This window comes from Callorhinus ursinus, unplaced genomic scaffold (assembly GCF_003265705.2).
Source record: "Callorhinus ursinus isolate GAN/ISIS: 27379988/994484 unplaced genomic scaffold, GSC_fseal_2.0 scaffold20, whole genome shotgun sequence".
NCBI classification, from domain to species: Eukaryota; Metazoa; Chordata; class Mammalia; order Carnivora; family Otariidae; genus Callorhinus; species Callorhinus ursinus.
In genome coordinates, this window is record NW_027397082.1 from 21,857,144 (window position 1) to 21,880,092 (window position 22,949).

Here is a 22,949-nt window from a genome sequence, read left to right on the forward strand (position 1 = left end):
AGCCCCAGGCTGGGTGCAGAGGAGCTGATGATCCATGCAGGGCTCTGGAAACCCGTGGGCGGTAGCTTCTCTGGCACCAGAAGGGGATGGAAAGGAGAGGCTGGGGGTCCGGCAGTCTGACCCCTCCCCTCTTGGCATTCAGCCTGGTGTCAGTTAAAGGGCCCTGATCAGGAGTCCCAAGCCCCAGTCCTGCTGTTGCCTCACTTGTGGTCTTGGAAGAGTTGCTTCATCCTGTGGGTCTCGTTCTGCACATGCACAGAAGGCATACTGACGTCTGCCCTCCTCACCTCTCTGTGTTGTAGTGAGGACCGAAAGGAGACCATGAATGTGCAAACATGACATACTGACAAAAACCGCAAAGGCAAAGGGCATGTGAAATAGATAAGGAAGAAGTCCTCATGCTCTAAGCGATTGGCACTCACTCTCTCGGTACAAAAGTTCAGGGAAAGGAAGGAGAGCCCCCCTTCATGATTTCCTATCATGAGCAGGCTGTGGGAAAGCAGAGGAGAGGGGCTTCCCCGCTGGCTTCCTGGCCCAGTGCTGTGCTCTCGGGAGCCCCTCTCTCTTGAATCTCCTGGCCAATGGCCAGAGTGAAATCTGCGTTGTTGCAGGGGGCGTGGTGACAGACTTCGATGGAGACGGGATGCTGGACCTCATCTTGTCCCACGGGGAGTCCATGGCTCAGCCGCTGTCTGTCTTCCGGGGCAACCAGGTGTGCATGGACCCCCGGGACCCGTGGAGTCCGGCCCCGTGTGCTCCCCTGGGTCTAAGGTGGTCGAGGGCAGAGGCGCCAGGGATGTTTGCTTGCCGCACAGTAAGCCTCCAAGAAGGGCTGCCTCATGGGAGAAGCCCTTGCCCCTCTGCCTTCCACTGGCACTTCTGCTCCCAAAACTGTTTTTCCTGAGTCTACGGGCTTTTCCCTCCTTCTCCCAGGGCCCCTCTTTCCAAACTTCAGCCCGTCCATCTGCCTCATTCCCTCTGCCCCTTTTCTGCTCTTCCTCTTCCTCCCTCCCTGCTCCTCCTACCCCCACCCCATACTCACCTGCCTTCCTCCCTCCCTGCAGGGCTTCAGCAACAACTGGCTGCGCGTGGTGCCTCGGACCCAGTTTGGGGCCTTCGCCAGGGGAGCTAAGGTCGTGCTCTACACCAAGAAGAGCGGGGCCCACCTGAGGATTATCGATGGGGGTTCGGGCTACCTGTGTGAGATGGAGCCTGTGGCACACTTCGGCTTAGGTGAGTCAGGGCCAGGGTCAGGGCGGGCAACGAGCCATTGTGCCTGACAGCAGGCTCCTGGAAGTGCCTCCCGAAGCATGCTCAGTGACACAGAGCTCGCAGCCCCGGCAGCTGCCAGCGCACGGTACTTCCAGACCCGGGGACAGCCGTGGCGGATACCAGCCACTCCGGCAGCCCTGCTCAGAAATGAACCTGAGCTCCCACAGGAGGCTTCCAGGCCTGGCCCCTTGCAGAGGCCCCCACCACCGTCCTCCGCTGAATCCGCTCACCTTGGGGTCGGAGTATTTAATCCTCCCCATGTCCAAGACTGGGGCCTGGTCCAAACATTGGCCTGTACCAGATTTGTCCAAACCAGCTGTTTTCTGGCCTCTTGGAGCCAGCTTGGTGATTAAAGCCTCACCAAACCACTGGTGCCTTCCCTTAGCTAGAAGCCTTAGAGAAGCGGAGCGTTCTCCGTGGTGGAGATGCGATCACCCACAAGGGGGTGAAAATTGGTTCCTGTCTCGAGGAGGGGAAGCAAGAAAATCGTACTCTCTGTTTATATGTTTAAGGCATAGATATCCAGACTGCACGTAAACAGTTATCCAGTATATCTGTAGTATGCATGAGCTATCACTACACACCTATCAGAACAGCTAAAAAAAATAATAATAATGATAACACCACATTCCGGTGAGGATGCAGAGAAATTCGCTCTCCCATACATTGTTGGTGGGAATGCAACACGGTACAGCAACTCTGCAAAATAGTTTGGCAGTTCCTTTAAAAAGAAAAAAACGAACACACTTCTGTAAGACCCAGGATTTGCACCCCGAGGTATTTATCCCAGATGAATGAAAACTTCTGTCCACATAAAAATCTATACCAGAGGGTTCACGGTAGCTTTATCAGCAGCAGCCCAGACCGGAAGCACCCGGGATGAGCCCCATAATAGATTACTGGTTCAACAAACCGTTGTCCATCCACACCACGGAATATTACTCAGCAATAAAAAGGAGTGAACTGTTGATACATGTAGCAACTTGAATAGCTCTCAAGGGCATCATGGGGAGTGGGGGAAGAAAGGCCCATCTCATAAGGTCACATACTGTTGATTCCATTTATATAATATTTTCAAAATTATGAAATTACAGAGACAGAAAATAGAGCAGTGATTGCCAGGGGTGGGTGTGACCATGAAGGGACAGCCTGAGGGAGGTCTCTGGGGTGATGGAGCAGTCCTGTATCTTGATTATGGTGGTGGTTGCACAGATCCACACATGTGATAAAATAACATAAGACTACACACACACACAAAGCACACACACACAGCACCAGTGTCGATTTCCTGGTTTTGGTATTGTGCTATAGGGGCATCAGCTCTAACCATTGAGGGAAACTGGATGAAAGTATACTTTCTGTACCATCTTTGCAACTTCTGTGAATCTAGAATTATTTCAACATCAAATGTTTTTAAAGAAATGCACTGGGGAGGGAATTGGGGGGGGGAATATCTAAAAAGCCTTCTTGAGACGAGGGGCAATCCTGGAAAATGTGTGGAGGAGCCAAGAGTGACTTTACTAAACCACAATGGTTAAGAAAGCATTTGAGTCAAATATACCTGGACTCAAAGTCGGACACCCTCCCCCATGCGTTAGCACCTCATGGGGAGATACAATATTAACACTGAAAGAGTAGGCAATATGGTCTGAAGTTAATGTACATGTATATATTAATATTATACACAATATTACATTATACATCATACCATATATCATACATCATACGGACAAAGGAAAAAATGGAAAGAAAAAGCAGGAAGTAGGAACAGTGATTCTGAGTGGCTAGATTGACACAGTAACTCTCAGTCATTCCAGGTGGCACTTTGCTCCCATTATGTCATTTCATGCTCGTGACCCCGCTGTGAGATGGGCATTACTTATCCCCATTTTACAGATGGGAAAACTGAAGATCGCAGCAGTTAAGAAACCCGCCAGGTCACGTGATTGATCGGTAGCAGAGCTGACATTCAAATCCAGACCTGCCCGACTATGTGATTTTTATTTCCTTCCGTGTGTTTTGTGTGTGTGTTCCAGCTTTTATAGGAACACAGAATATTTATGCAGTCTGAAAAAGAAGCATAAATGTTTAGGGGACCTGGTTCTGTGAGCATGTTCTTGGGCTGTTTCGCCCTGGATGGGTTGGCTGGCTGTTGAAGCATTTGTCACTTTTATGGTAGCCCTTTACTACACTGGCCAAGTACAAGATGACTTTTGAATACGTAGTCCTCTCTCACAAAACAGCAGTAACCGACTGTCATTGAGCACTTAGCATATGCCAGGCACTGGGCTACGGGCTCTGCCTAAGATACCTCACGCAGTTCTTACCGCAACACAACAAATCATAACCCCATGACACAGATCAGAAAAACTGAGGCTCGGGCTAAAGAATCTGCCTCAAATCCCACCTCCAGAAAGTAGAGAGGGCTGGATTTGGACACCGACTTCTTAGTCACCACTGACCACCGTAACTTGAGGGCTTGACCTCCCACAGCTGCTCTGTGCAGAGCCAGCCAAGGTCCTCCTGCTCTGCCTCTTTCTTCCTGGATATCCATGTCCCCTCGGTTACCAAGCAACCCATGCGAGACCATCCAATCACCAGGGTAACTGCCGTGGTATCCTAGGTGGGATGTTTATCCAGGTATCTGGCTGGACATCAATTCCCACCCCATTGTAGAGATAAGGAGATCGAGTTTCCACATAGCAATGTAAGGACGGGACTGGAGCTGAGGTTCTCCTCCCTCACATCCCATGGGCTGCCTGTGCTATTTTAAGACATGTTTATGGGCCTCGTTGGGTCTCCTGTCTGGCCAGCATCTGCCCCTGCCAAGAGAACAGACCTGCTTTTTCAACTGGGCAGGCTCGGCCAGGTCGTTTGATGGGATCACAGGGACCCAAGAGCCTCCATGCCTCTCCACCACTGCCTGCCTCCCATACTCAGGGTTATAGGTGCTGTACCTGGTTGGGAGCCCCTCCTGACTGCCAATCCTTGATATTTTGCAAGGCCAGGGGATTTGTTCTGGCTCTGAACTCCTGCTCAAACTGCTCCATGGGTCCCCCTGTAGGCTCCTCTCCTTTGCCAGGATCCGCTCCCAGAGTCACTGAAGGAAGGCTGCTCCTGGGGACTGGTCCCTGTGGGTCAGCCCTGGGCCTGGCAGTGAGACTCCCAGAAGCGGCTGAGCAGATAGCAGAGCCAGGAGTAGGGACACAGCCAGGAGCAGGTGGGTTCCATCCCCGCAGCTCCAAGGACCCCAATCCAGGAGGGTCTCCTTCACGGATCCAGGAGAGCACAAGCCTTCCTGATTGATGGAGGCGCCAGCGATGGGATGGGAAGAGAGGGAGCCAAGAGGGAAGGCCAGACAGAAGGAAGGATTGAGAAGGAAAGAGGAGGGGGCACACAGGCGGACAGACGGGGGCCGGGAAACCAAGAGACGCAGAGAGACATGCGAAGGAGACATGAGACCCAGAAGAGGTACTTTCTGCCCTCCGGGCTCACAGTCCAGGGAAAAAGGCAGATGGACACAGGGATTCTGGGGCAAGGCGGATCTGGACGCACCATCAGGCTGACCCGGGGGCTGTGTGAGGACCAGCACAGGAGAAATAGTTCTGCTTTCCCAAGGGCATGGGCCTAGCATGGGGTCTAGCCGGGTGGTGGGGATTTAGAAGGCATGGAGGGCGGCAGAAAGAGCATCCCAGGGGCTAGCCTGGCTAGAGCACAGACCCAAAGATGGGAGTGTTCAGTGTGCCTACACAACCGCATGGTCTGGTAGGAGCAGAGCCTAGAGAGGGAGGCCAAAGCCAAACTGGGGGTGGGGGGAGCCAAGAGCCAGGCTGGAGGAGGTAGGCAGATCGGAGGGGGGTCTGCAGCCCCACGGGGGCAAGCCAAAGCCAGGCTATGCTGTGCAGGGGCAGGGCCACAGGAGCCCTACAGGGAGACCAGTGTTTGCAGATGTTCTTAGAAGGATTTAATGGTTTTCCTGATTATAAGAATGATGCATATTGACTATAGGACAGTTAGAAATTATAACATCATTTAAAAGAAAGGAGAAAGAACCCATAATCTTGCCATTATCTTTTGAATATTAAATGAAAAGTAAACGTTTCTCCCTTCACCCTCTCCCAGTACCATTTGATTCATTTAGTCAACGCTTATTTACTGAGCACATACTATGTGCCGAACACTAACGAGACACAGGTCCTGGCCGTGGGTGATCTTACATTCGAGTGGAAGTAGCAGAAACATATATAATAAACATAATAACTGGGTAAATATATAAAATGTTAGAAGATGTTAAGTGCCATGAAAAAAGGAAATGCAGAACCGGGTAAGGGGATCAGGAATGTGGAGGGCAGGGGGTGGGGGTGGCCTGCTCCTACAGCCATGCTTTGTGATATGCTTTTATTACATGCAATATGCACGGGAGCATAGTTATAAATACTCCTCGGGGGATTTTTTTTTTAACAAAACTGATTATACTCTTCCTATTATTTCCAAACTTGCTTTTTTTCCCCTCTCAACAATATAACCTAGACATCGTTCCAAACGTGCGCATCCCTCCCTTGGTTCCCTTCAGAGCTGCACGGTATTTCACTGTGTGGCGGTACTCATCATTTATTGAGCAAGTCTCCTATTGATGGACAATTCGATGGTTTCTGATCGTGAGCAGTTTGTTTTGTGGTGCTCGGGGTGAGAAGGGGCATGTCCAGAATACGAATGCAAGAAAGGCCTGCCTTGTTGTTCCAAATGACTGAGCCACAGATGTGGAGCCTGCAGCTGTGTGGGGAGCCATGGGTCTCCGGAGGGAAGACAGCCCCCCCTTCCAGCACTCACGATGCTCCCGCTCACCACAGCTGACCCTGCTCCCTTCCTCCCTTTGAGACTCATCCCCAGCCTCCTCCCCCCCACCCCGACTTCGCGGCGAGGTGTGGCGAGAGAGCTGGACATGGACACGTATGCGGGTGTGCACACGTGCCCCTCAGCAGCCTGCCTCATCTCTGCACTGAGCCTGGGTCAGAGGACTAACTTCTCTGCCCCTCATGTATTCCCCCAACTCCCAAGGGTCTGAGCTGCCTCACACCACATAGTAAAAACTCAGGGACCTCGCTGGATGGATGTTTCATTCTCTGGGGTTCCCAGAGGGCCCCCTTGGCTGTGCAGAGTGCTCTCGGCTTCACCCTGTAGAACCATCCTCCTGGGGCAGCGTCAGCTACCACCGTCCCCACCCCTGCTCCGTGGGGCCCCTGGCCTTGTTCCACCCTTCCTCTGGCCCCTGCCCTGGCCTTTCCTGGCTCCTTCTGGTGCAGAGGGCCAGCCGGGCTCATAAAGAAGCATTTCTGCTCACGGCCCTTGTGGAGGGCCCCACTGCATGCTGGTTGCTTGGAACCTGCATCCTAGCCCCCCATACCCACACCCTATATATCCCACACCCTGGCTCTCCAGCTCCCGCTTTGCAGAGGGTTGAGGCCGCTCGACCAAACCCAGAACATGAAAACAAGCACCCACAATCTACTTGCCCCTGCCAGCCCCCATAGGGGGCTCCTCACTGGCCAGCCCACCCCAAACATTGATGGTACCCTGCCACCCACCCACCCACACCCCACCTTCCTTTAAGCTCATTGTTTGCAAGTGACTCAGAGCTGCCTCCAAGCCTGCTGGTGCTCATTTCGGGAAGGAAAATTCAGTGGCCCACATAAAAATTGCTTTATTAAAGTGCAAAAATATTCCACCAACTGTATTCCCACCATCTGTTTTGCTGGTAATTCTTCTGAAACGTGCAATTCTCTGTGCCTCCTTGGCCTTTGTCCTTTAAACACTGCGGGAGGTGACTCCCTGCTGCTCTTGACCTCCCAGCCTGTTAACGGGGCCTCCTCTGCTCACAGCCCCACTCCCTGTCTCACAGCCCTGGCAGACAGACGGCTTCAACCCTGCCCTTGTGCAGTGCCTGGAAAGATCGGAGACGTCTGGCAACTTGAGGGGGAACAGCCAAGCCTGGGGACAGGAGCCTGGGCTCTAGCCCTAGCTCAGACACTGGCAAGTCACTTCACCTTGCCAATGTCTGCACCTGGAGAGTGGGGATAGAACGCCCACCTCGCGGGGTAGTCAGGAGGATTCAGATCAGCCTCACACACGAAGGCGCCAAAGCCCATCCCGGTCTCCTACCCCCCACCCCCGCCTAATACATGTTCTCATGCTCTGCTTCCCCCACTTTGAACTTCTCCCTGATCTTCAAATACACATGACCTTTTTGTACCTCTGTACCGTGCCGTACCATCTGCCCGGACTGCTCCTTCCTTCCCTTCTCTGCCTCACAAACTCCTACTCCTCCTGCAACACCCAAACAAAATGACTTTTAACACCCACCTCTCTCACCGAGTGGCACCAATACTGCATGTTCCCAGTTTATTATAACATAATCACTACGTTCCTTTCCCCTGCGGGAAGCAGTTCCTACAGGCTGGGGCCTGGGTCCATCTCCTTTCTGCTAAATCCCAGATCCCTGCATGATGCTTGGCCTGTGGTGGGGCTGGGCGTGGGAGTGAAGTGAGCAGGACAAGGGCAAAACGGATATGGGCTTTGGGGTCAGATGTCCCTGGCTGGGGAACTATGGGCCATTTACATTACCTCCCCAGGTCTGAGCCCCTTTATCTCTAAAATGGAAACTAGAAAGCTAGTACCTTCCCCATGGGGCTGCCAAGAGAATCCAGGGCTAACACTGAGATCACCTGGTACCGTTTGGGGTACATGTTCTCCAGTATTATTGCCAGTAAAGGAAGGTGCTTTGGAAACTAGAGGGTGCGCCCGTGTCTAAGAGATGATGGAGATGGGGATGCCAAGGGGACAGTCGGCCGGGGCAGGGCTCACACTGCAAGGAAGAAAGACTGTCCTCCCCAGGAGTGCTAGAACTCTAGGCCACACTCCCATCTTACAGATGAAGAAACTAAGGCCCCAGAGAGGGTGCCCGAGTCAGCAAAATAATCAGCAGCAGCAGAGGAGGGAGTCCTACTGAGATGTGTTCTCCTTGGCTTACTGATCGCATAGCCCCGGCCCCTCCCTGGGCTTGGAGGAAGGGAGGAAGCAGGACTCAGAACCACAGGCTGCAAACACAGAATGTAAATTTGTGATTGTCTGTGAATATTCGGTGACTTTTCTGAGTTATTTTGGCACTTTAGTCAAGCTGGAAAATGTATTCGTGTAGCTGTTCTCTTGGCTTAGGTGAGAAACATTTGCTATTCTTTGTCTCCTTTTTTTAATAGAAAAATACTTTTTATACATGCCAGTTAATTTGGGCACTGTTCAACCTAAAAATGCCAGGTGTCTTTAACTTCAAGCGACTATTTCAAAACAGAGAAACAAACCTACCGGTGATACCCCCCAATCCCGTGTCCACCCTCCTCCTCCAAAAGGAATTATTATAGAAGGAGGGAGTAGGGGGAAGGGAGGTTTATGAGAACTATTTGCTGGCTTCTGGGTCTGCTCCGGGAGCCTCTCCAGGGTGCCGTGCCCACGGAGGCAGGGGCTGCTCATCTGTGACACTTGCGAGTGTGGCAGCAGGTCCCCGTCCTCATTAACACACAGCCCAGCAGCAGCAAGGCAAAGGGGAAGCCAGTGCAGGGAGGATCCGGACGCTGGGTGATGTGGCTCCCAAGGTGCAGCTTCCTCTGGAAGCCCCAGAGCAGCGTGCTAGGCCTCAGGGAGGAAGGTGCCTCTGGGACACTCCGCGCCAGGCTGTCTCAGCCCCCGCGCCCGGGGGCCTCTGTACAGAGGAGTCTACACGTGCATTCCCCTTAAAGTCTGGCTGTGGCTACCAACCCTTTTCTAAAATGCAGGAATCCCTTCTATACATGAAAATGTGTCACAGACTACCCTCCGCCCCCATAGTAGCTATCCTGGTAAAATCCATTGGTGAACAAGAAGGGCCCAAAGCTGCTATAAATTCAGCAGCCCTTTTTGGTTGCCCTTGTTTTTCTAAGAGTAGCTGCATACATTAAGGGGAAAGTAACACATACATGTGGGTGACGTGTTGTTGATTCAGCCCACAGATGGTGCTTGAGGGTATGATTGGATTCGTGGGCCCCTGAGCACCAGGCCCACATCTGCTCATTCCTGGTGGGTGATAACGAGGGGGCTGCACCCTCTCTCCTACCTGGGCTGATCACTGCCCTCTTTCCCAAGTGAGAGATGAGAAGAGCGGCTCCCTACAGGTGAGGCCCAGCCCCCTCCTCCTGCCGACCCAAATTCATCACCATTAGCCTGTCCCTGATGCCTTAAGTAGGGGGCTGGGGCCAGCTCTGACACCGCCTAAACACCCGACAGATCTTCCCAAGCCGCCTTCTACCACCGAGGTAACACATTGCTTTAAGGATGTGTGCGGATGGATTCTCTGTGAATATTCTCTGAGCTTCATCATTAGCTTCTGTAAACATCTCAGCTTTGTAGAATGGTGCTTCTCCTGGGCCTTCCACCATCCCGATCTTTATCACCTCAGCTTCTATTTGGAACTCAGCTCAAGTGCCTTCTCCCCGAGAGCCTGTCCCTGATCACCTTTGACTAGAAAAGGCCCCCAGCCAACCCCCAGTTCCTCTACCCTCTTGCCCTACTTTTGTTTTCTTCACAGAGCTTCTCAGTATGACATTATTTATCTGTTCCTCTTTTTGTCTGTCTATCCGCACCAGAGTGGAAGCTCCCTGAAAGCAGGCACATTCCCAATGGCAAAAGAAAGCATGGCCCCTAGCAAGCTATAATTATAAATAATATAAACATATAAATATAGTGACATGCCCAAGATTACATAGCAAGTCAGCGGCAGAACTGGAATTTGGCCCCAGGTCCCCCAGATGCCCGGCCCTCACCATGTTCTTTCCAACATAGCAGGCAAGTGGTACAGCCAAGATTTGAACCCAGGACTGCAAAGTCAACCTGCTTACCACCAGGCTTTACCTTCTCTCCTAAAACAGCTTCATGTTGATTGGCCTATCCACTGGAATGTAAGTTCTAGAGCCCATATGGTAGCCACTAGCCAAGTGTGGCTATGGAAATGTAAATTAATTAACATTAAATAGAATTTAAAATCCAGTTCAATCTTCTGTCCCACAGGGAAGGATGCAGCCAGCAGTGTGGAGGTGACGTGGCCAGACGGCAAGATGACAAGCCGGAGGGTGGCCAGTGAGGAGATGAACTCTGTGCTGGAGATTCCCTACCCCCGGAATGAGGACAGACTTCAGGACCCAGCCCCACTGGAGGTGAGCGAGGGTGTCTGGGCCTCAGAGCCAGAAAAGCAGTCTCCCCCCGCCCCTCCCCACCACAGCCCCATGGGCTGCAGCTGGGCTCCCAATAATTTGCAGACTTTGTCCCTAGAATGGTGGAAATCTTCGCAGCAGAGGGCAGGCTTCATAGTGACCCCTCCCTTTGTAGTTGAAGAGGGACAGGTTCTGTTAGGCGCCCCAGCTCAGGGACGCGGATGCCGCAGGAGCCGAATGAGCAGGAGTCTGAACTGAATGTGCTCTCGTCCTTCTCCCAGCCTCCTATTCTCAGTGCAAGAGAAGGAGTCCTGGCAGGGAGGGGCTGCCCCCAGGCCCAGAGCTATGAGCACCCCTCATTCTGGGGTCAGGGTGACAGCCGCTCTGTGGCTGTGATGAGGAGGGAAACTGAGGTGGGATCTTCTCCGCTCACATGTGTCTCTGCTTCTGCCCACCCTGCAGTGCGGCCAAGGATTCTCCCAGCAGGAAAATGGCCATTGCATGGGTGAGTGGCCCACGGGCACAGGGGACGGGGCAGAGGCCAGAATCTCCCTGGGGATTATCAGCCTGAGCCTTTGGCAAAGCTCGGATTGCAGACCAGAGGAGAAGGGTGGGGAGGGAAACGCGGTTTGTCCCTGGGGCTCCAGGTGCCAAGACAGCTCACCAAGGGGGAGTGAGGTTAGCCGCCAGCAGGCCGAGTCACTGCAGTTCTGGGAGCTGAGAGTGCTTCCTGCCCTGAACACAGAGGGGGCACTCGGAGGAGACACACAAGCACCTACAGCGCTCACGGGGAGGCCTGCTGCGGGGGCCACTGTGGCGACATTGCACAGGCGTCTTCCATGGGGGGCGGGCGGCTTCAGCTTGGCCAGCTGGCGGGGCAGCGGGCACCGGGGCCGGCAGACAAGGACGGGCATTGCTGGAGCGTGGTCACAGAACAGAAGGGACATTGTCGCCTTGTGCAGCACTGGGGGGCAGGTAGCTACAGCACTGTGAGGACGGCAGCTCAGTGAGGGCCCGCTGACCTTTGGAAAGTCCTCCAAGGACCTGGAGTGACAGCCAGGGGGCCCAACCTCTCAAAGACCCTCAGCCCAATACCTTCCCCGTCAGTGACCCGCAGGGAGCGCTCAGGTCAAGGCCCCTCCCGTCTCCAGACCCTCAGGCAGCACCCTTCCCAAGTCCGCTGTGCGCGTGCTCCCGAGTCCCAGGCCAGCGGGTTTGCTACTGAGATTCAGGAGTGACAAGACACACACAGTCCCTGCCCCCCTGGAGCTCAGAGCCAGCGGGAGAGGCGCCCGGGGAAAGAGCGATGACCACGCCCTGTGAGCAGGGCTGGGTGGGGGAGGGCTGGGACGCGGGAGCCCAAAGGCGGAGCCCTACCCCAGCTCGGAGGGTCGGAGAAGGCGCCCCCAGAGAAAACCAGGGTCAAGCTGAGACCTGGTGGGTGAGGGGGAGTTTGCCAGGCAGGGAGAGGAGAGAAAGTGTTCGGGTGGAAGGCGCCACGCGGGCAAAGGGCCACAGGTGAGAGAGTGAAGGAGGACAGCTCTAAGGGTGGCCTTGGAGGAAAGGAGTCCCCTCCACCCCCCACAGCCCCGCCCCAGCCACTCTAAACAGATGGTGCATGTACACAGAAATTCCAGCATCTGGCCTGAGCACCAGCAGGACCCTGTGACGTCACCCTTCAGGCCACCTCTTCCTTCTTGTCACCCAGCAGACGTTTATGTGCTCATATGGGGTACTGGGGACTGAGGTCAAGCACCTGCCCTGCAGAAGCATTTGTTTTAGTGAGGGGAGCCACAAACATGTGACCTGGCAGCCAGATGAGATGGGCCAAGAACCCTTTAAGCAAGGTGTCTCTGGAGACTGTTCTAGACTAAGTGGTCAGGGAGAAGACCTTTGAGTTGAGACCTGAATTACGAGAAGGTCCAGCCCCCCCCAAGAACTGAGGGAAGAGCAGGAGGAAAGAGCACAAGGCAGGAACAAGGCTTGGCGTGTGAAAGGACCGGGAAGGAGGCTGGCGAGCCTGGAGACGGTGGTGGAGCCAGGCGCTAAGTCGGGGAGGGTGGTGAGGGGTCCGGATCTTGCTCCTAGGGCCCTTTGCAATTAAGCAGGAGAGTGGCATGGCACGAGTCACATTTTCAGAAGATCAGCCTGGCTGCTGAATTGCAGATTAGATTGGAGGGAAGCGTGGCAGCCCCGGCGGCAGTCTGCAGGTGGCTGCGGACCTCCAGGCCGGGAATAGGCTGTGGCAGAGGAGAGGGAGCTGAGCCGACAGACGGGTACTAAGGGGGCAGAATGGCGGGATCTGTTGTGAAATTGCCTACAGAGGTAAGAGAAAAGGAGGAACTAGGGGTCACTCCTGTCTGTGTTCGAGCAGCTTAGGGGGTGCCAGTGGTGTGACTTAGGCAAGACGGGGCCCGGGGCGGCGGAAGAAGTTCGAGGGCTAGGGGAGCTAGAGTTTCATTTTGGACCTGCTGAGTGTGAGATGCGTGTTAGGTTCACAAGTCTGGAGCCCCAGGGACAGGTTGGGGCTGGAGATAGGAATCTGGAATCATCCATGTATGAAGGGACCACCTACAGAAAGTGTGGTAGATAGAAGATCGAGGACCAAGCCTGACACCCCCAACATGTAGAGGTCAAGTAGAGAACAAGACAGCCTAAAGGACTAAACGTGAGGGCGTTGAGGCCTAGAGAGGAGGACCTGCCCAGGGTCACAGAGTAGGTGGGGCAACAGAGCCTGAGCAAGGACCCACTGCCCCACGTGTCCCCGGTAAGTGACTCCCCTCCCCTTCTAGACACCAACGAATGCATCCAGTTCCCATTTGTGTGCCCTCGAGACAAGCCCGTGTGTGTCAACACGTACGGGAGTTACAGGTGCCGGAGCAGCAAGAGGTGCAGTCGCGGTTACGAGCCCAACGAGGACGGCACGGCCTGTGTGGGTGAGTGAGGCCCCGCCGCAGCCCGGTAGGACGTGAGGAATGTGTCTTCCACTGGGGAGCACTGGGGAGGCCCCCAGTCAAGGTCCCCATCCCCTGACTTCTCCTGGCTGGCTGGAGGCTCCTTAGATCCCCGCGGGGACTCCAGGGAAGACCATGACAGAGGTTTGGGGAAGGCCCCCCACTACTGCCACCATCTGAAGGGTCCCTCGGGTGCTGCACCCTGGCCAGAGGTGATTGTGCTTACTTCTCCCCTTTTCGCATTTCCTAAAACAAATTCTCCTACTACCTTAAGGTCAGCCCATCTTCTCCTACCAGGGATAGAAACTAGCTCCTACTACTCATCTTTGTCTGAATTTCTGAACTGGTGTTTGTCTTCTTCCTCCCAAATGCTTCCCCGCACCCCCATCCCACCCCAACCCCCTTTCTCTTTTTCCCATTTTCTCTCTCTCTCTCTCTCTCCCCCTCCCTCCCCCATCCTTTTGCAGCTCAAGTGGCCTTTTTAGGTGGGTATCCTTCTGCTGCCTTTAGAATCTCTGAGCCTCTCTCTCGGGCCTCATATCTTTCTCTAGGCCTTGGACTTTGCCTTCAGTTATATGCACTTTAAATCCCTTCAATAAAGGAAAAAAAAAAAGAAAAAGAAAAAAAACTAACAACCTTTGTGGAAAACTAAATCTCTCCCGCTGCCTGGCTCTCTCTCCACACCCAGTAGATTCTGTCGCGTGCACCCTTGGAATGGACCGCAGGGGTGGTCATCTTTGAAAAGGGAAGTTTGGGAGATACGGATATTTATGTAATCTTAGTTACTTGTGAAGCCTTTTCTTTTCTGAGGAAAACAAAAAAGGAAAGTCTCCCCTCCTACCCCATCTACCCTCCCTCACTTCTTCAGAAGAATCATGATAGTCCTGTCTTTTCTGTATTCTCCAGTGTCACAAGCACCCTGTTTTGCCCTTAACAAAGATGGCTCCCAGGCGGTTGCCTGCTCAGTTGATTCACTCATGTATCATGTGCCTGCTGGTTTGGCCTGTGCTGTTTCTGCTCTGTGCGCCCTGACTTCCTGTGGTAGAGAAAGCCTTATTGGAGTTGGTGGTTATGATGGGAGGGGAAAGGGTGGCCCTTTGGGACTCTTGATAAAAATGTTAAAGTTTGAATTTGCTAAGTCCTCCAGCCTCTTTCTGGAGAAATTATGCCAATAAACTCTCTGCTGGATATTAGTGCCTAGCTGGTGAAAACAAAAATGTGTCTGGGGCAAGTAGATGCTGGTTGGAATGTTGAATTAGCAGCAGCCCTTCCATCATGGGGCACTTGGAAAGCAAATCACGAGACAGGGAAAGTATCTGCCCTGAACAGGAGCAATGGTTTGGGTATGTGCACCAATGTTCACATTTGGGAGGCTGGAGTTTGGACCAGGCAAGGGATGTAGGATGAGCAAGGGGCAGATTGTGGAGGGAATATTCTGGGCCTTTTACCTGGAGGAAGTCACTTGTCTACACTGGGCCTCAGTGTCCCTAATCTAAATAGCAAGAGATTTGGTCTGGTATATCCCTAAAGCCCTTTCCTTTCTAAGATCCTTCAGTGTGTGGCTGGACAGAGACATAGCTAGTCTCAGGTTACCCTGATTTCTAGAAAGAATCTGGCAACTTGGTCTCCTCTGCAGTATGCTTAGACACCTGGAAGCTTCTGTAGCTAGATTTCCCGTTGGGAATGATGTAACACCATAGAATACTTTCACAAGCAGCCTCGGTAGTGAAGGCTTATTATAAATCACAGATCTATTCTTCAGGGGGAAAAACAGTTGCCCCAAGATATAATAAAATCACACTTAAGAATGCAGCAAGCATTTTAAAAACATATTTAACAAAAAACCTACCATCTTCTAATAGAATAATAGTCCCAATAAATCACAAAATATGAATTCATATGAATTTGTAGCTAGTACTGTTTTTATACTCAGAATGGGACCTGAAAAGTCTCAAAATAAAAACAGCTACATTTCCACAAGAAAACATATAACAACTTAAAAATTGCTCCACTTCTGGGCAGCCCGCTCCTGTGTGTTCACGTAGAACTAAAGGCGAGGGTAGGCCCAGAGAGATGAAGTGATCTGCCCAAGGTCACAGAGCCAGCGGTCCCCAGGCAAGGCTCGAGCCCTTTCCTAGCACACAGTCTTGTCAGGGGGTCACTGTTCAGACTATTCCCTAGTCATTCTAGAAGCTGCTGCCTTTTTCAAAGGGAACAAGTAGATCTCAGAGAGTAAGATACATAAAACCCAAAATCCACAGAGGCAGTGGTTCCAAATGTAATGGCAAATGACAAGGTAACAGTCTCCATTGACAGACTGCGCACAACAGCACGAGAAATAAGGAACAGGGCAGCTAGTGAGACAGCCTGCCAAGGACACCAGAAAATTCAGGATGGCAGCAAATTTCAGAGGATGGATACCTTCTAAAGTAATAACTGTAAATCCTCGCACATCGAGTTCCTTGTAACAGGGTATATTTGTGTCATTTTACCCTACTTGGTGGTGGGGCCAGATGAGTTACCAAGAGGAGTTCCAAGTTCCCCCAGCTGTCAAGAGCACAACTACAATATCCCAACTCCAGGGTAAGAAGGCTTACTCTGGATGTGGTTCATTCATTCAACAAATATTAGTTGAACACCTACTATGTGCCAGGTACTAAGCAAGGCTCTGGGCATACAATGGTAAGTAGAGATGACATGGTTACTGTCCCCACACCGTCTTCCTCCAGCCAGATGGAGAGAAGCCCAGTGCATGGGGTGAGAGTAGGACTTACAGGGGCTTTCTGAAAAATCTAGCTAAATTCTTGGGTTGCTACACCAGAAAGCAAGCTCTTTGCATTCGTTCACTCAAATATTCATTCAGCAAGCATTCATTGAGAACCTCCTGTGTGACAAGCACTGGGTCCCTTCCACGAGGAAAGTGACAAGGTCCAATGAGGTGGGTCACGTCTCCTGCCCCCAAGATGCTTGTGTTGAAAGAAATACGAGGCTAAAAGATACAGAGGCCAGGCAGGTACTGACGCAACTCAGGGTTACCTGCCCCCAAACAAGAGAGCCTCCCCTGCGGGCCAGGGATCCAGGCTCTCTGAGCCAACTGCCCCCAGGCCAGGACATTTGCTGGTCTGTGCTGAACTGGTCCCAGAGCTGCCCCCAAGCTAGCCAGGCGCAGGATCACTATCCCTCTTTCTTCCAACTCCCCTCCCTCTGATGCCCACAGGTGCCTACACACTTGCCTTCCCCTTCTGAGCACAGAAAATTCAGTCCTTTCTTTGGCCCTTAGCCCCACTCAGGCTCCTCACATCATCCTTTCCTTATACTGGACTTGAGTTTGTAACAAAAATTGCAAATGGTCCAGGGCTGACGAGTGGCACAGGCCTCCAGGGGAACGTGTGAACAGAGGAGCTGGGCCCCAACTGGGGCAGCCCCGGCTCACTCTAGTAGTAGTAGTAGTAGTAGTAGTAGTAGTAGTAGTAGTAGTAGTAGTAGTAGTAGTAGTAATACCATTTTTATTCTGCCCAAGAACACTCCTCTCCCCAGGAATGTACCCCTTAACATGAGAGGAATATCCAAGTTTAGTGAGCTTGGCCTGTCTGGGCCAGATCTAAGCTCTTTAGAAAAATCAGCCTGTGTAATCCTCACAGCAGTCCCAAGCGGAAAGTGCTATAATGATCCCCGTTTTACAGAGAAGCTAAGTGGCTTGCCCGGCTCACACAGGACAGGCAGACGAAGGACTCCATCAGAGCGGTCTGGCCCCTAGCCTGAGCTCTTAACATGGCTGCTTCGGGGGGCTAGCCAGTGACACAAAAGCCGCCATGTCTCCGTGCTGCCCAGGGGCAGGGGATGGGTTGGGAAGGAGGAAATGGAGCCCTGGAAGAGCCACACCACAACTGCAAGAGGTGAGGGTGTCCAGGCCAAGTCCCCTCACCAGCTGGTGTGGCTGGCCTTAGCAAATGCAGAGCCATGAATCACCGGTGCAGCCTCTTCTGTCGCCAGCCCTGCTCTGGGGAGGTGCCATTCTGAGGGCCAAGAGTTTGATTATGTGTCACTCTGGCTGCTATGGCCCCCTCCCAGGGTCTGGGCATCACACCCTGACCGGCACCCCTGGACTGTGACCCAACAGGAGCTCCACTCCAGCCTCCCAACAGGGCTGCTGGTCATCTCTCCAGAGCCCCATGGAGACAAAAGATGAACACTTCATTTTCTCAGGGAGCCAGCTGGGTTTTTCCAGCAGATTCCAGCGTGATACCCCACCCAGACTGCCAGCCCAGGAGGCAAGCCAAGGCCCTCCCCTTCTCTCCCTCCCCGGGGTCAGCCACACTCTCTCCGTCAGTGTGGGCCAGAACCCCAGCCACATCCTGTTAGGGCTGATGTGGTATCTCCTTAGCAACAGACACATCCCAGAAAAGGGAGGAGGAGGCGAGAGAGCATGGACCGGTTAACGCGGCGGACCACGCCAACCCCTCCTTCAGCAGCCGTCCTCTTAGGGAACTGTGGTTGAAGGGTAGACCATGAGAGAAAAATGAGAAACAGGAAGAGGAAAAAACCCTCCTCGGGGTAAGAGCTAACATGTATGGAGCGCCTATCATCTGCCAAGAACTTTACATGGATGTCCCCAGAGATCCCCGTACCCGTGCTATGGGATAAATGTTACTCACCTGTTTTCTCACCAAAGAAGCAAGGCTCAGAAAGAACAAGCTCCCCAAGGTCCCACAGCTGGTGAAGTGGCAAAAGCTGTGATCCAGACTGGCAACTGGCTCCCACACCTGGGTCCTGAAGCCTCCTGGGGAACAACCCCCAGGTAACGGACACCTGGGCAAATTATTTAACTGACAGTCACTCGGTGTACGCTGGCTGGACACGTACTGTGTGCTGGGCATTGCTCTCGTGGCCTAGCCATACGTCTGTGTACAACCTGAATGGCCTGGTGACATATGGCAGGCGCTAAACTACATAAGAATATAGTGTGTCAGAAGGCGATAAGCCTATTGCAGTGGGGGCATCGGCGTGAGGGCACATTGGGAGTGCTGCGCTAGAGGCAGAAGGGCCCTTTAAATCGAGGGGGCGGCGCTCAGGGAAAGAGGCACCGAAGCAGAAATGTCAAGTAGGTGTGCTGCCCTCCAGGCTGTTTTCTCATCTGTAAAATAGGGATAATACCTAATCATGGAGTCATTTTATTAAACAAGATGATATAAAACCCTTGACATGGTGCCTGGCACACAGTAATACCCCAAATAAATTTCAAATGTTAATAGTATTAACAAGTAGCAACGGTCAGGTTGGAGCCTGGCTCTGTTCAGTGCCGAACCTCACGTGGCTCCCAGCACGCACTGCGGTGGCCCGGTTCTCCTGGGAGTCTGCGGTGTAGGAGATGTGGAGGACCCTGGCCACCCTCGCGCAGCTGACAGCTTTGCAGGGAAGAGACCTCAAGACTGAAAATAGCCATAAGGAAGCAGAGCAAACCTTCCTGGGGCCTGGGCTGTGGTGCTGTTCAGCTTAATTCTCATGCAGCGCCATTCCAAGAGAAAAATCATAAAATTAGGTACACTGAGCGAGGAGACTGTGCCACTGACCAGGCTGCACAGAGCACAGGGTCCGCCTGCAGCTAGTAACCTGGCCTGGGGATTGGGCCCTCCACCAGCACAGAAGCCTAGAACAAAGTGCAGAGGGACCTGAGAGATCATTTAGTCCTGCCCCATCCTGTTCAGCTGTGAAAACTGGGGCCCAAAAGGAACAGTGACTTCCGGGAGATCACAGCCTAGCGGGGAATCAGACTCCGGCCTGGGGCTTCTCCTTGCTCACCCTGCCTCCTTCTCCAGAAAGCTCAAAGTATTTCATACGCACGGTTGTATCAACAGTTTCTGAAATAGGAAGGGGTGGGGGCTCAGGGGGTGGGGGGGGCAGAGCTTGTCCTTTCCATGGTGCTGACCCAGAATCAGAGTCAGCGTAAATGCCCACCAAGCGAACCAAAGAACCATGCTTGGCCCATGGAAACAGCTAAGGAAGAGCTGAGTGGAAGTACTAGGTGCACAGAGGGTCCTGCTCGACTGAGAAGGGAGGCTGCAGCCAAGGTCGGGCACAGGGGATGAGGTGCGTACTCAGCCCCAGGAGGATTTACCCACCTTAAAACCGTGGCGTTCAGGGAGCACCGAGCAGGGGCTGAGTGGGGCCGGGATGCACCCTTCCTCCTTCCTCCCTCCCCTCCCAGGACAGGTGGAGAGCATGAGCTGAGCCACGAGATCACGGCCAGGGCAACTCAAAGCAGCTGCCCAGCACAGGGGAGGGCCTAGCGTCGCTGCCTCTACCCTTTGAGTTAGTCAGTGGCCACGTGCAGTTGAACTGTATCACTCAGCGGCCACTTACCTGTCTGCACCTGCCTAAGCTGCTTCTCGGGTCACGTTGCCCCAGGGGCCAGCAGATTTCACATCTGTATATTCCTGTCCTTGCTGCCTGTCTCTTCCTGCCAGCCCTCCTGGTGGGCTGCATTTCCCACTCCCCTGACAGGCACGTGGGGAGAGGGGGAGGAGAGGAGTAAGACCACCTGCATTACCCCCTCCCAGGAAGTCCCTGTCCAGAACCTCAGGAACCTGGCCTGCCTGCCAGAAGGGAAGTCTGGGGCCCAGAACACTTGCTATAGAGGGAACTCGTTGTCCTTCAGGCCAGCCCCACAGCAGCCATGAAGTCCTATCACCCAGAATCATTAATGCAGCTCTCCCTCCTCCACAAGATTGATCTGAGGGCTGTCCTCCCTCCACCCCAGACCTGAGTGCAGAGCTCCTGGGGAAGGAGAAAAGCCCAATCACCTCCCCAACTGCCGGTGGGGACCATGGCAGAGGAACAAGCTTGGGCCACAGGGAGGAAGGTAAACCCCATACGTACCTTCACTGCATTTTTTCAGGTCCCCTGGCTCAAGATTTACAGGCCTTGAAGGCAGACACAGAGAGGAAAGAGGAGAGGGGTCTCGGTCTCACCCCAACACTGAATGTGTGTCGTGGGCCAGAATGCCACATTCTTTCCTAGAGAGCTGATCCAAAATTCCTATGGCCCTCCATCCTTCCTTCCATCTAACCTTACTTAAACCATTCTCTTCGCCCTGAGACTCTGGGATCAAATGGACTGAGGCTTGATCCCAGACACCCCACCTACACGACCTGTTAGTCATCTTAAGCCGCTTCCTCTCTCTGAGCCTCAGTTTCCTCCTCCACAGAAAGGAAGCCTAACAACTCACAGAGCTGTGGAGCTAAAGCATGCAAGGTGCACAGTGCAGGGCCTGACTGATAAAATGCAGATATTATTTTACAATCCGTCCCAGGCCCTTTAATCTCCTGCTTTCACTTCTAGCACTGCCTGATTTTACAACAATCCATAAGTAATTAACTGGGGCAATGTTAGACCTATAAGAATCCTTCCCAAAGAGACACATCCATCACTCAAATGCAGAGTTCATTTGGGGACCGGGTTACACAGTATCTTTCCTTTGAAGAGTTCCAGCCCTGTATTTAGATCTGCACTGGGGAGCCCAGGGCCGATCGGTACCCATCCGTTCACCTGCCTCTCCAGGCTCTGTGAGCATCCATCTCAAGCCAGGCAGCCCTCACTCACCTCTGAACCATCAGTCATCTCCGGCACCCATCTTATCTGTATGCATTCACTTGTCCGTCCGTCCATCCATCCATCCATCCACCCACCCACCCACGGTACTTCACTCCCTAGGGCCCCAGGCCCAGACTTTCCAGGAAACATACTCAGCCCCAGGAGGATTTACCCACCTTAAAACCATGATGTTCAGGGAGCACCGAGCAGGGGCTGAGTGGGGCGGGGATGCACCCTTCCTCCTTCTTCCCTCCCCTCCCAGGACAGGTGGAGAGCATGAGCTGAGCCACGAGATCACGGCCAGGGCAACTCAAAGCAGCTGCCCAGCACAGGGGAGGGCCTAGCGTCGCTGCCTCTACCCTTTGAGTTAGTCAGTGGCCACGTGCAGTTGAACTGTATCACTCAGTGGCCACTTACCTGTCTGCACCTGCCTAAGCTGCTTCTCGGGTCACGTTGCCCCAGGGGCCAGCAGATTTCACATCTGTATATTCCTGTCCTTGCTGCCTGTCTCTTCCTGCCAGCCCTCCTGGTGGGCTGCATTTCCCACTCCCCTGACAGGCACGTGGGGAGAGGGGGAGGTGGTGGAAATGAGTAAGACGAGATCCCCACCCTCCGAGAGTTTACCAAGGAAACAGGGACAGAGGGAAGAAGGCCCTTGCCATCCACAAGGTCCAGTAAGCTGTGTATAACATTTCCCCCTTCCAGGGCTTTGCTCAGACTGCTCTCAGGTGGTGGCTGGTCCCCAATCACTTTTCCATTACAGAAATCAGTAACTTGAATTACTCTAAAATATCGAGCCCCATCATGCCTCTGCAAAGCTAATTTTTCTGTGTCCGCATTTGCCCACATGCTTCTCCCTGGGTCTGGAATCTGCCTTTAGGAGGCAATCCAGGTAGAATGGAGTCTTTCACCCAACTGTGACACACTGGCAGGATGAGAGCAGGGTTTGGGCTCTGACGTATAGGTTTGGGTCTTTACTCTGACACTTACTAGCTGTGGGCGCTTGTCAAGCTACCTAACCACCTGGAACATCAGTTTCCTCATCTATAATATAAGAATTCAAATATAACCACCCACCAGAGTGTTAGAGAACTAAATGGAATTATAATGTACATGAATGTTCCTGGCATATATTAGAGAATCAGAGAACCCTTGGATAAATATGTTTATTCTATGCAAGAACCTGGAACCTGGCTATAAGTCTGTATCATGAGGCCACTGTATAATGAGGTCCTGGTGTAACTTCAGCAGTAACAATATTTTACTTTGGAGAAATAGATTAGCATTTACAACGATGCATTCTCCGCGTGCTCTCATTTTGCAGATGACAGAGCTGGGACTTAGGGTGGCTAAGTGCATGACTCGGGGTCGGCAGACTGCGGCAGCCCTCTGACTCCCTTCCCACTCCACCTCCTCCGCCGTCCCCAGTTCCAAACCGCAAGTCCCGGTGCAGCTCCAGGAGGCTGCAGGCTAAGTTCTGCCAGCCGGCAGATGCTGACCCGACAAGCCCGTTAAATGGCGCCTTAGAGGAAGAGCTGGGAGCTCGGTACCGTCTGCCCTGAGCACTGCCAGGAGAATGAATCCTCCCCAAGTTGCCTGAAAGGGGTCGGGTGGAAACCTCAGAAGGCATTAGCGGACACCTATTTCCTGCCGGCACATTCTAGGCCAGTTTCTCACTGACTCCTCAAAACCAGTTGTTCTCAGCCTTTTCTTGGGGGGTGGTCACATACCTCTTTGCAAATCTGCCAAAAGCCTTCCCCTCATAAAGGCACATTGTTTTGCCCCTAAGTGCAGGGGGTGGGGTCAAGGCTCAGAGCTCCTGGGGTAAACTTGGGCTGTTTTAAGATTTTCTTAGGTACCAGGGACCTTCTCTTTTGGGCGCCCCACCCCTCATCCT

General features: G+C 53.0%; 1 protein-coding gene across 5 annotated transcripts in view; it reads left to right on the forward strand.

Annotated features, from left to right (window-relative positions):
• The window catches only part of CRTAC1 (cartilage acidic protein 1), a 145,280-nt gene that overhangs the window by 116,860 nt on the left and 5,471 nt on the right, over positions 1 to 22,949 (forward strand). For 2 of the 5 annotated variants that reach the window (XM_073904349.1, XM_073904350.1), the window contains exons 10-16: positions 612 to 712; positions 1,065 to 1,233; positions 10,366 to 10,511; positions 10,971 to 11,013; positions 13,301 to 13,444; positions 13,930 to 13,947; positions 14,369 to 14,655. In XM_073904349.1, the coding sequence (XP_073760450.1) occupies positions 612 to 712; positions 1,065 to 1,233; positions 10,366 to 10,511; positions 10,971 to 11,013; positions 13,301 to 13,444; positions 13,930 to 13,947; positions 14,369 to 14,637 (890 nt within the window). In that variant the 3' untranslated portion in view covers positions 14,638 to 14,655. Of the gene's footprint in view, positions 1 to 611; positions 713 to 1,064; positions 1,234 to 10,365; positions 10,512 to 10,970; positions 11,014 to 13,300; positions 13,445 to 13,929; positions 14,656 to 22,949 lie in introns of those variants that run through there. The other 3 variants (XM_025880869.2, XM_073904351.1, XM_025880872.2) reach the window with 3 other exon arrangements.